This window comes from Phocoena sinus, chromosome 21 (genome assembly GCF_008692025.1).
Source record: "Phocoena sinus isolate mPhoSin1 chromosome 21, mPhoSin1.pri, whole genome shotgun sequence".
In the NCBI taxonomy this organism is placed as follows: Eukaryota; Metazoa; Chordata; class Mammalia; order Artiodactyla; family Phocoenidae; genus Phocoena; species Phocoena sinus.
In genome coordinates, this window is record NC_045783.1 from 14,090,912 (window position 1) to 14,103,267 (window position 12,356).

Genomic DNA, 12,356 nt, shown 5'->3' on the forward strand with positions numbered 1-12,356 from the left:
CGGAAACATGCAGCCACCATAAGATTAAGAATGTTAGTCACAATCCCTGAACTCTTCCTGTCACTTAAATATGACAATCATTGGTTCCAACAGAGATTTTTAGGACTTTATAATTAGTCACATTCAACATCCTCAGAATCTAATGAGTCTAAAGCCCCAGCAGCTGCTCTACAGATTTACTTTCTGGCTTCCAATTCTAATACAGATGCTTGGAATAATCAAGTTTCAACTCTCCTCTCTGAACACAGGATCCCCATATGATGAATGCAAATCCAAGGAGACAAGAGACCCTCAGTCTTTGTCTTTTGTTCTTTCTGAGCGATTCCAATCGTCCCTGATCTCTTTTTCTGATCTCTTGCCGGTTCTTTTCCTCTCTCCACCCTTGTCTTTGGCCCCCCAGGTTTGCCTTCCAGGCCAGTAGCTTTTGGCACCAGCCCAGCCACATACGTGGGTGTTGCAGACCGAGTGTATGCAGTGGGCGCTCCCTTCTCTCACCACCCCCCAGTTTCACCTGCAGAGGTGCTGCCGCTCTCATCCTGGCGCCCCCAGTATTCCTTCACGCAGGCCAGCACAGACCTCCTCTCCAAGTGGACTGGATCAGCAAGCAGCTGCCTGCCCAAGCTCAGCCTCTGCTGCTGCTGAACTTTGCCAGAAGGGGCTGCCCTGAAACACCGAGCAATGTTCTGGCAGAGTTTAAAGACTTAAAAAAAAAAAACCCAAACACTTTCACTTATCGCCCCGGAGAGCTCTCAGCAGGCACAGCTGACGAGGGACACTAAAACGTGATGTGTATTTTCCTCAGACAGTTTTTCCTTTCCACGACATGAACTCCCTTCCCTCCAATCATCTCGCTGCCCAACACCCAGTTCACGGCTCCCAGTCTCCCGGTGGTAACACATCCATCTCAAGAAACAAATCACCGGTTTATTCGCAATGCACATGGGAATTCAGTGCAGCCAAAGAATTCACATTTTCTTCTTCCTTCTTTTTCTCTTTCTATTGCCCCAACACTCCATGGAAAAGGTAAAACCAGACAAAGCCTACTTTTATCGTTTAACAGAATCACAATTTTCGTGATTTTTTTTCGTGATTTTTAATTGAAATGGAAAAACAGATTGGGTCATTATCTTCAATCGACAGTTCCCTTTCTCTGCCACACACAGCATAATATTCATGAGAACTCAGATGGCACGGAGGGCAATCCTCATTATATAAGAGCATAGGAATGCACAAAGCCATTGACAATCCATCCTTTGTGGAGCCTGTGCACAGCCCCGGAGCAAGGCGCGCTGGCATTTCCTACCGTTCTAATTGCCGTGGGGATTCCGGATTCATCCACCGGCCCGATCCCCGGGTAGTGCGGCGCTTTGATGACTGTCACTCTCTTCTCCTCCTCTGAGGATCTGTACAGTGGTATCGAGCTGCCCATGCTGCCGTCCAGAGACTGTGCATGCTGGGGGTATGTCTCTGAGGAATCTGTGGAGAAAATTTGGTGAAATATACTTGATGCACGAGGAATCAAATTAATGGAGCCTCATGCCTACCGTAATATAATATATTTAATTACATGTAATTACGTATAATTACATAGTTATATGTAAATACATAATACTATATTATAATATATTTATAAATATAAAGTGTATTTCCATCACTATATCTTTTAACTCATTGACCTTAAATTTGAGCCACTCATTGTTAACATGTAGGTATATATTGAATAGACCTCTAACAACAAGATCATCATCATTCAGTGTTGAGGGGAAGGGGAAGAATAATATTTGTTGAAAGACCATGCGGCCCCGTGGCAGCCACTGTGTTAAGAAAGCATGGTACATGCATTACTTTTTTTTGTTTTGTTTTTTTGCGGTACTCGGACCTCTCACAGTTGTGGCCTCTCCCGTTGCGGAGCACAGGCTCCGGGCGCGCAGGTTCAGCGGCCATGGCTCACGGGCCTAGCCGCTCCGCAGCATGTGGGATCTTCCTGGAACGGGGCACGAACCCGTGTCCCCTGCATCGGCAGGCGGACTCTCAACCACTGCGCCACCAGGGAAGCCCGCATTACTTCATTTTATCCTTCTAGTAATCTTGGGTGAGGGATCCATTTTATAAATGAGGGGGCAGAAGCTGAGACAAGTTTAGTAATTTCCTTCAGCTCATCATTTACATTACTATTATTTTGGTGAAACTGCTGACTACCATTATCTTAAAGTACTAAAGTGTACTTTTAGGATGAAAAATATGACTATTGAGTCTATGACAGTGATTTTATAAAAATAAAGTGAAAACAAAAATCACGTAAGGAAATCTTCACATCCAAACATATACTTGGATGTGAAGGCATATGGGTAGAGAAATGATCGTAAGCTATTAATATTAACATTTATTTAAGACTCCATGATGGCCACTAAAGTAAAGTAGCTTCGCTTTTACTTTAAAGTAGCAAAAACCATGACTTCTCACCCCCTTGGATGTGAAAATTGCCCTAAGCATACATTGTGACTGAGATGTATCATGCTCTTCATGCCATCTTCGTTAATTTTTGGTATACTTTCATAAGAAACAGAGAGGACATAGGTGGACTCTATATTCCACTTAGAGTTTACAGGTATTTATGAAAATCTACATTATCATGTACAATTGATAATATGACCTCCTCTTTTTCTACAATAAATTTCAAAATTTTGCTGACCAAGAATGACTCTTGGCCATGGTTTGTCAGATCTGTTAGTCAGGTCTCTTTTTATGTGCATATGGAAAAGTCCTTATGTCAGGGCAGCAGTCATTGATTACGTATAGGTATAGATATAAATATAGATATAGACATCTAAAAAGATATGACTGTGTTTTTGTAGTAAATTTATACAAAATTTCATAAGATTTTTTAAAAATTTAACTCATTATAAGGATAAGTAGAGATAAGACCTTTGTAGACTAATATCCATTATATTTGTAACTGCTGTTACTATGACTGTGTTTTAGTTTGCAACAGAAAAGCATTTTCAATCCATTTCTGATGAAGAATGAATAAGGCTAGGAATACAACTGCTTTATGTACCATTGTATGTAAAAGTAGTATCTTTTCCAAGCAACTCTGAATTAAGACGCAAAGTGATATTTGACTCTGATTTTCCATTTAATTACAGAAAGGATTTGAGTGGGCAACCGTGATGCTAGTATTTCTATCAAACACTTTTTGAGCACTGAGTATTTGCAAAGGCCTAGCCTAAACAAACAGTGTTAAATCTCTTCATATGTGGGTCATAAGATTCTATGAACTTACAGCTTACAAGTTAGCCTTTTATTTTATTATGCTCTTATATGGTCCACTAACTCTCATTTTTGCAGCTTTGTCCACAACTTTATAAAGTTCCTCTAGGGCAGAATAGATTTGTATACATTCCTCAGGACCTATCTCAGCACTGGCCAATTGGAATTTGTTCAGTATTTATCTACAGAATTTCTTTCTCTGTAGTATAGTTTATATGTAAAATCCACCCATTGATATGTTCTAATATAAAAGCCTGTCCGTACTTAAGTATTTATATATTTTGTTTGTTGGGGTGGGAGGGACAAAACTGTGTTCATTAAGACAGGCAAAGGGGACAGAGTCCAACTTTGCTAATAATTATTTGGAAAAATATCATGGCTAGGATAATTTGTAGAGTTTTACTATAGATGTGTAATCACGCATAGCTCCATAAAGAATCTAGATATAATGGACTCCTATTATAATACTACACCAGGGACTGATTATATAAGGGCAGTATTTTGGCACAAAGACGTTCTACTCTCTTATACTATAAAGGGACATCATTATAAGATTCACAGATGATCCTAGGAGCAGCCTTAGAGAAGGTGCAAGTATATTTAGACATTTCTTTGAGTCTCATGGCTACATGTAAGTCTTAGAGAGGTTTTGTTGGCCATAGAAGTTGAATTCCACAATCCATAGGCTGGGTGTTCCTGGGTAAACTAATAGCCTCATCTTCTTTCCATAAACAGTGTCGGGGAAGAGAAGGCGCTGTCTACTGTCAACGAGGACATGGGAGTTAAAGCCCTGTGTTCTAGTTTCTTTCTCTCTGCTGGTTGGTGGTGGCCGGAGGATCGGTCTCCTGCTTTTCTGAGAGGTATGTTGTGGTCACATGGTCCTCCGCCGTCTTCCCTGTTTCTTGCTGCCCTGCAATCTTTCTAGTTGCTCAACATGGAACATTTCTCAGCTTGAACTCAGATGATGGTTCGATTTGGTCTGTTTTTCAATGTTTGTTTGGTTGGGTTTTTTTGCATTTTTAAAAACTAAGAAATATTTATTACATTATTTTCTAAATTGTCCTAATATATTTTGCTGCATAAAAATATTCCTAACATTATATAGCACAGCTTCTTTTCCAAGAAGCTTTAAAGAGTTCATAAGCGCCATGAAATCATATGTTTAAAAATTTATACGAATGTTCTAATGTTCATTTTTCTGGGGGGGAGGAGAGCTCTGGCCTTCATTTAGTTCTTAATTCCCAAAGGATTAAGAACTATCTTTCTGTAAAATTCTGCATCATTATTTAAAGGAACTCACATCCCTGACTGGTGGTCTTCTGGTCTCAGTTTGAATAGTAGTTTACTACTTCAGGAGGCAGCCTATCCCCTTGTTAAACTGTTTTAACTGTTAAATAGTTCTTCTTTATATATATTAAAAGAATTTTCTACAATGAAAGCTTTTCCACAAAAGAAAGGGCTGTCTCGAACATGGATGGTATTTGCCACCCATGGAAATTCACTACATGAATGTTCTCCTGGTATATATGCACACTCCTCTCCCCAACTGGCCATCTTTTTCTTTCCGCCCCATCACCCCAAATATCTAATAGCCTTCTCCAGACTCAGATATAGATGCAGTCATCGTCTTGGAATAGCCGGGTCCCCATTTTCTCCAGTGTTAAATCCTCTGCCTTTAATTCCTCCCCTAGGAGAGGCTCATTAAATAGTGGAGTATTGAATGTTTCTGCTTCCTTTTCCAAAAATTACTTGGATGCTTTATATTTTTCTTGTTTGGTTTGTACCTGTTATATTGAAATTGACATGGAAATCATGATTATCAGATGACTTACCAAGTGACCGGCCATGCTGCATGGTAATGCTTGAATTGAATGAGCCTGGTAGCGAGTAGGCAGAAGGGGAAAACGGCCTTTGATAGTAACTCAGTGGACTCACAGTGCCTCCAGAGTTTCCATTCAGCGTTATCTGGCTCTGAGAAAAGCGCAAAGACGTCCTGTTAAAGCACACGGTCCCCTGTAAACATCACTCCTTTAGATGACAATAATGGCTTCCATTCAAATGACAGTAAGCAGCTGTCCAGTATTTATTTACTAACTGATGTCGAGAAGGGCATGGGACTTTTTGTTTCAGTGTCTTCACTATCTTCTTTACTCTGAAAATCACTCTCTTTATATGTCAGAGGGCACAGGAGGTGATTAGGAGAATGGAAGCAGCTGACCAGTGGGCACATTGCTCTGCCAACAGTGATGTCCAAAGATATCAGAGGAGCCAGTATAAAGTAAACGTGGAGGGTGAATCTGCTCTAATGTCGTGACTTAAATCACACTGCTCTGGGTGTAGGATTTTAAAAGAACATTCTTTGACAAGAGGAAAGTGATCGGTTCTCAGACTTAATCAGGGAATCCTGTAGCGGATCAAGGTTTCCAGGGCAAGGTGACTAACATAAGGAGGACAATTGTTTGGATTTATATATGTCATGAAGCAATCTATTCTGGAAGAATCAAATACCTGGCAAAGCATCAGCAAGTGGTGTTAACCCCCCGGCTTCTTCCTACTCATGTTTCATTTAGCACGTTATAGGCCTCTTTTTGATTCCTTAATAATTTATTGTTTTGATTGCTTTATATTTGAGTATTTTCATATCCCCAGTGGTATTTCAAGATTCTTGTTGAAGACGGTCATATATATGCTTTTTAAACATATTTTTCTGTGTAACATGCAACCTGGTGCTAATAGGATAGTAGATATTCAATAGATACATATTCCCATTGAATGGAATCAGCTCAGTTAGAGAGGTGGAGCTCACTATTAAGCATGCCTGTCTGTCCACAACATAGCACTGAGCATTGTGCAGATTGTATAATGCATGCAAATAAGATAAAACATTAGTAAGAGCATTTAGTTCAAACACCTTACAGCTGAATACACACAAAACACACATAGGCACACAGATAAAGAACCATAATTTGTGACCTTTATCTGCTTATTTTAAAACAAATTAAGCTTCTGTCATATAGGCCTGAAACACAGGTAGTCAATTAATTGTACATTTCCATGATTTTTCACTTTAAAGCAGATGTTTTCAAATAATGTAGAATTAATCTAGTTTCATTACTTTATAGCCATACCACACCTGTCCTAAAGTCAGTAAGCATACATTACAATGATTGTGCTTAATGATGAACTACTGCTCTGAGCTGTTACAGAAATCGTTATTAGCAACCCCATCTTGAGGGTCATCTACCCTAGAGCACTGGCCATTCAGGTAAGTGTGATGCACTGATCTACCCAGATGCTTCAGAGCGCTTATATATCGTTGATGAATTATTCGAGACTATTTTTGCCTCCTTGCCCAAATCCAGTTTGGTTGATCTTTGTAAATATAATTTAAATATTATTGTTATAATTAATGTTAAAGGCAGGAGAATTCTTCTTAGTAAAAACTATCATGTTACTATGTAACTAAACTTAGGAAAGTTGCCCTGCCTCCTATTTTGATGGTTTCAATAACATTGGTTATGGGTTAAACAAAATAAAAGCTGCAGATAGATTTAGCCTTTCATCATGTTAAATCAATTAGGATTTTACTAATGAAATAATACTATTAGAATTTTAGAAAATACTTTATTATTATAGTGAAATAATTATTAGGAAAACCATCTCATGGAGAAGGTATGTGCAATTTAAACTGTTACTTGAAACGAAGTTCAGTTACAGTTGGCTCCACAAAGCTATATGTATGCCTCTCAGGCTCCTGAAGAGTCTTAGAAACAGTGAATTAAATAGGCTAGTACATAAATTAATACACTATCACTGCTTTGTATTTTTGGGTAAAGGCATTCCTTAGGGTTTTAAAAGTAAAGAACTATTGAAAGCATAGTAGAACATGGAGAGGCTCATGCCTGTTGCGCTCCAGGTACTAGTGGCAGGGGAGGTATTAGCCGTGGAAAAGGAGGTTCCTTCTGTAGCTAGTCTCTGAATGCAACATTTCAGGGGAAAGTTTTATACCCAGCTGTTGAATGAATACTGAAGCCCATCTAAAGTATTATTAAGTGTTTAGTAAAGATACTAAAAAGTATCTTTTGTCTTCTGTAATTGCAGTGTCTTGAAAAACATATAGTTTATAATATTTCTCCAGGCATGAAATTCACAGATTTATGACCTTGATGCAGCATAAAAATTATGTAGCACAGCTAAAATTTTCTCTATGACAATGCATATTTAGAACTTCCTTATGAAATCAATTTTAGAAAAAAATTCCCTTTATTTTGCCTAAAGTTATGTGCCTTTCAAATTGAAGCTATTATCTATACTTTATATGCAATAGAAAATCTGTGCCATAAAACTTTGAAACACTTTAGGCATTTATAAATCATTTATTAGGGACTGCTTGCCAAGTAGATATATTTAGATGAAATAAATATGTATGGGAAATATTTATATATTGTTCTAAATGGAAGACAAATTGTTGATATATAAAACAATAAATATTCATAAATTTCTATACTGGAGTGTCTTGGGGAAATAATTCCAACAGAATCATAGGGCTAAGTTTCTGCAATGTAGATTAAGGTTATTTGCATCTTTCACTCCTGTTGGATAGATGGGTTCAAAAGATGTAGCTGTTAATGAAAAGGGAGCAAGAAGAATTAACATCATACAGTGAGTAATCATGCATGTGACAAATAAGGAGATGTGAACTGTTCATACGGGGCACATTCATATGAATCTCTGAAGTAAACTGTTATCTACCAGGATTAAAATTTTAGACTTTCTCTACTAGTCATCATCCCATGTATACCTATCTAAATTTCTGAGAAAACTTCTTATTAAGGCAAATCACTGTACAACTCATTAGCTAGAGCAACACAGTGTAAACATAAGTGACTCTAAAATGAATGAAGAGAATATAATTGACCATTTTAGCCCAAAATAGGTTTATGAGGATGAATGTAATGTATTTCCGTAACAGACTGTACGGAATCGGTTTAGATGGAATCAACATGTATGCAAATAAAAATGCTCGGCTGCAAAATCAGATGGCAGACAAGAAATTGGTCCTTTCGGTCTTTGGAGATCTGTTTAAAAAATGATGGAGCATAGGAAAGAAGAATAATTACATGCATGATAGCAGGGATGGTTAAAGTGATGCCATCTGTCATGGCAGACTGCTGACCCAAGGTTGGGGAAGGTGTTTCAGAACAGTCAGTTTGTCAGAGTCAGCTATCTGCAGCTCATGTGGGGTGTCTGAGGAGTACTCCCTGGAGGAGCAGGAGGGGTGCTCGCCCTGGGAGGTCTGTAGTGAGAGAGCCTGTGGCGTTGCTGTGGATAAGGCAGGCAGGAGCAAGAAGAAGGGGTTTATAAAAACAATGCAAAAACGTCGGGGGTCTTTGCAGGTGTGAAGGCCCCAAATCAGCAGGTGGTAGCAGGGCAAGTGATGCTGGGCTGGAGCCAGCAACTGGTGAAAAAGTGGTTGGGTTAAAAGTTACCACAGAAGGAGGGCGTGAAGAAGAGGCTTCTGGTGGGGTTTGTCTGTGTGTTTGTGAAGCATTTACCTCCAGCACATTGGCGGTTAAGTTCTGGTTTCCGAGCTGAGTTTGAGGAAAAAATAATGAGAAGAGATATAAATGATCCAATTAATAAAAACACCTCTTTTTGCAATGTGGCAGAGAAGGCAAAGCATTGGTTTTATTTGCAAGCACTCTAAGGAAATATATTCAGAAGAATTAATTAGGTGCCAACCACACAGTAGAGGAAAAGCACGAAAACATGCAGAAAAGGAATCCAGTAAATGTTTTTTGGAAATAAGACCAGTTTTCACACAGCTTTAGTTTTGGGTGAGGGCTTAAGAGTGTTGGCATAATGGAATTTTTTTTTCTCCAAATTTTTGGTTTTTGCACTTGTGACAACAAATTAATATCAAGTCATTCACTGGTTGGCAGAATTAGTTTTCCCTTCACCAGATTTCTCCCTACTGCCTCCTTGTTGGAAAATGTCCCCCAAGCATAAATCAGTTTGCCTCATGTTTTTCTGACTTTCAGATCTAGAGACTGATCAAATTAAAAACAACTAAATGGAGAGGGAATTTTGTTTCCTTTCCACTCATTGAATCTCTATTTTAACTTCACTATAAAATACTAAAGGAATTGAACTTTAAAATATCCTAGCAGTGCAAATAGTGGTACCTTTGTGTGAAAATGAAAAACAAAAAAACAAAAAAAACAGCCACTGATGATGTTAGAGTATACCCTAGCTGGTTAGAACTACTGTTGGCTTAAAATCTTAGGTAAAGGAGAAAGAAACTGAAGGAGAAAGAAAAGGTTTAATACCTCCAAGGCTAAACATGGCGGAGGAGTGGTCTGTAAAAGGAAGAGAGCGGAGGGCCCATTAAAGATGTCATAGCTCTCCATTTTCACCTTCATGATAGCTGACCACACAGGGCAAATATGATGATAAGTGAATTCATTCAACATGAGTGAATAAAACTCTGAAGCAAATTTTGTTTCTTACTCCTCACCCCCACCTCCAAAATAAAGGTGTTTTGAGTGTTCAGTATGGGGCCAGTTGTAGCATAGATAGCCAAAGTATTATAGGATATTAATACAAGGATGGGGAATGTATTAAAGAAAACTGTATAAACTTAAAAATCTTGCCTAGTAAAGATTTAAGTGATTCTTGGCCAGCCATCATCTTCCTAACAGTTGATGTCATGCAGGCTGTTGATCTCATAAAAAGTTATAATTAGTTTTTGTCCTCAGAATTTTAATTGGAGAGTTTTTAAAAATCCATTATATAAAAAGGTCTCTTGGCCACAGATACCTTAAAAATCTGAGAGCTATTGATCCTTCTCTTAGGAAAAATGCACAAATTCATGTATGCATAAAATTTGCATCAACTTTAGGGATTCATGGATACTTGAAAGCACATCTTTAATCTAACAGGTTAAGAAACTCCAACCCTGGATAAAAAGACAGATTTTTCTATTCTATTCGTCTCTAGTGAGCTTTTGTTGTTGTTGTTTAAAGACACACATTTTAAATGTGATACTTTTATACTCATATGTGGGCACTGCAAACTCAGGTGCTGACCCTGGGCCAGGAATGTATCCAGAACGTGCAAATCAGGCTAGGGGTTAGATAAGAGGGAATGATGGTCCAATCTCTACGTCTGCATCTTTATTGCTGTCCCGATACAGGGAGGGGGAAGGGTAAGCTGGGACGACGTGAGAGAGTGGCATGGACATATATACACTACCAAATGTAAAACAGATAGCTAGTGGGAAGCGGCTGCATATCACAGGGAGATCAGCTCGGTGCTTTGTGACCACCTAGGGGGGTGGGATAGGGAGGGTGGGAGGGAGACCCAAGAGGGAGGGGATGTGGGGATATATGTATATGTATAGCTAATTCACTTTGTTATAAAGCAGAAACTAACACACCATTGTAAAGCAATTATACTGCAATAAAGATGTTAGAAAATAAAAAAGAGGGAATGATAGAAACTGGTAGAAGGCAAAGGGCATGTTGCCCCAAGGCAGCCAAATTAAAAATTAACTCAGTGGCAACCAAACAAAGAATATCTATAGTTATAAACCCTTAGGCCGTATGTTTTTTGGTTCAGTAAATGTAGAATCTGGAGGTGGAAGGGTAATAGTTGGATATGGGCTTGGAGTGGAGCTTGGGGTACAGAGAAAGGGAGCAGAGTCTGGCAGGGCCAGGCTGAGGGTGAGGTGAGCAAGGCATTTATCTTGGGTGCAGAATTTAACGGAGTGACAAAAACTCAGTCATGGAGATAAACACTATTTTAATGCAATCGTATGGGAAAAAAATCAAAGTCAATACAAAAAAAATCCAAACTGAACAAAATATCAAAAATTTAAATAATGAACAGTGCCATGCCAGGTCATATTGAAGACTGAGGAAAAAGGAAAAATTTGTATCCTGGATTTTTAATGGAAGCAATAATATTATAATAAAATAATAATATTTTCAAAATCTGTTTTTTCCCAGTCTCATTTTCAGTTGAGACAATAGCCATGCCTGACAAATTTCCCTTGGCCAACGATGATCTTAAACAATTTTTAACTAATTTAAGATGAAGTTAAAATTGTAATAAATTCTGTTTTGGTCAAAATAAAATATTTAAACTTAAAATAATGTTCAGTTTTGATACACTTACTTTTCAACTTTTCAGTATTTTTAAAACTGCTGAAATGTCCTAGAAAAAAATGACATATATACATAAAAACATACGTATATGCGGGAAATATTTTTCTTTCTGTCTCAGACTCTAATTGGCTTGACACGGCACTGTAGTCTGGGATCTTAACACTTCCCTCTTGAATGTCTTTAGTGGTTGAACTTCTAGGCCTCATTTCTCAAGAAACGTATGAAATATGTCTTAAATATCAAGTGAAAGGATGTGACAGGTTTTGTTCTCTACTTTTCAATAGAGCTGATAGTGATTTACTTGAAAAGAGTATCTAGGAGAGAGTTATACAAAAATCAATCTTTATATTAAGAAATTATTTGTATCTTATTAGGTGTCATAATGGTATTTTTTTCTCTTCACCCATTAGATAGAGGTACTAAAATTTCCACAGACCTAAGGATACCGTACCTTATATTGGCTTTAAACTACTACCAGGATAATTGAGGTTGACAGTTGAAAACAAGTGACAAAATAATGAAAATTGCTGAAGCCTTGTGATGGGCTACTTAAAATGGGTTTTATTTTATAACTATCCATATCGCTGTTAAGATTTACAATTTCCATGGTAACTTTAAAAGAAACAATTTAAGACTTTCTCTGAAAAAACAGTTCACTTTTACATACCACCCCATCTCCTTCTGTGATAATCACCCCCCTCTCTCACAGCCCTCCTGAGGGAAAGAGGAGGAAGCCCCTGGCTGCCGTGTTTATACCAGGCAAGCCCATTTTATTGTTTAGGAGGGGGAATAACTGAACTAAACTGGGCCAACGAGGCACTGCCTCTTTCCAGGGAATTTGAATTAAATGATACTGAATGCCCCGGTCAGGTAATCGTGTACCCCACAGTCCCAGATGCAAGTTCACACATAATCAGA

The 12,356-nt window shown here is 38.3% G+C and overlaps 1 protein-coding gene across 9 annotated transcripts in view; it reads right to left on the reverse strand.

The window, feature by feature from the left end:
- Positions 1-12,356, reverse strand: part of SORBS2 (sorbin and SH3 domain containing 2) — a 319,740-nt gene that overhangs the window by 66,013 nt on the left and 241,371 nt on the right. For 8 of the 9 annotated variants that reach the window (XM_032618487.1, XM_032618493.1, XM_032618491.1 and 5 more), the window contains 2 exons: positions 5,103-5,241; positions 1,304-1,476 (listed from right to left, as the gene is read on the reverse strand). In XM_032618487.1, coding sequence (XP_032474378.1) covers positions 1,304-1,476; positions 5,103-5,124 — 195 coding nt within the window. In that variant the 5' untranslated portion in view covers positions 5,125-5,241. Of the gene's footprint in view, positions 1-511; positions 536-1,303; positions 1,477-5,102; positions 5,242-12,356 lie in introns of those variants that run through there. The other variant, XM_032618488.1, reaches the window with a different exon arrangement.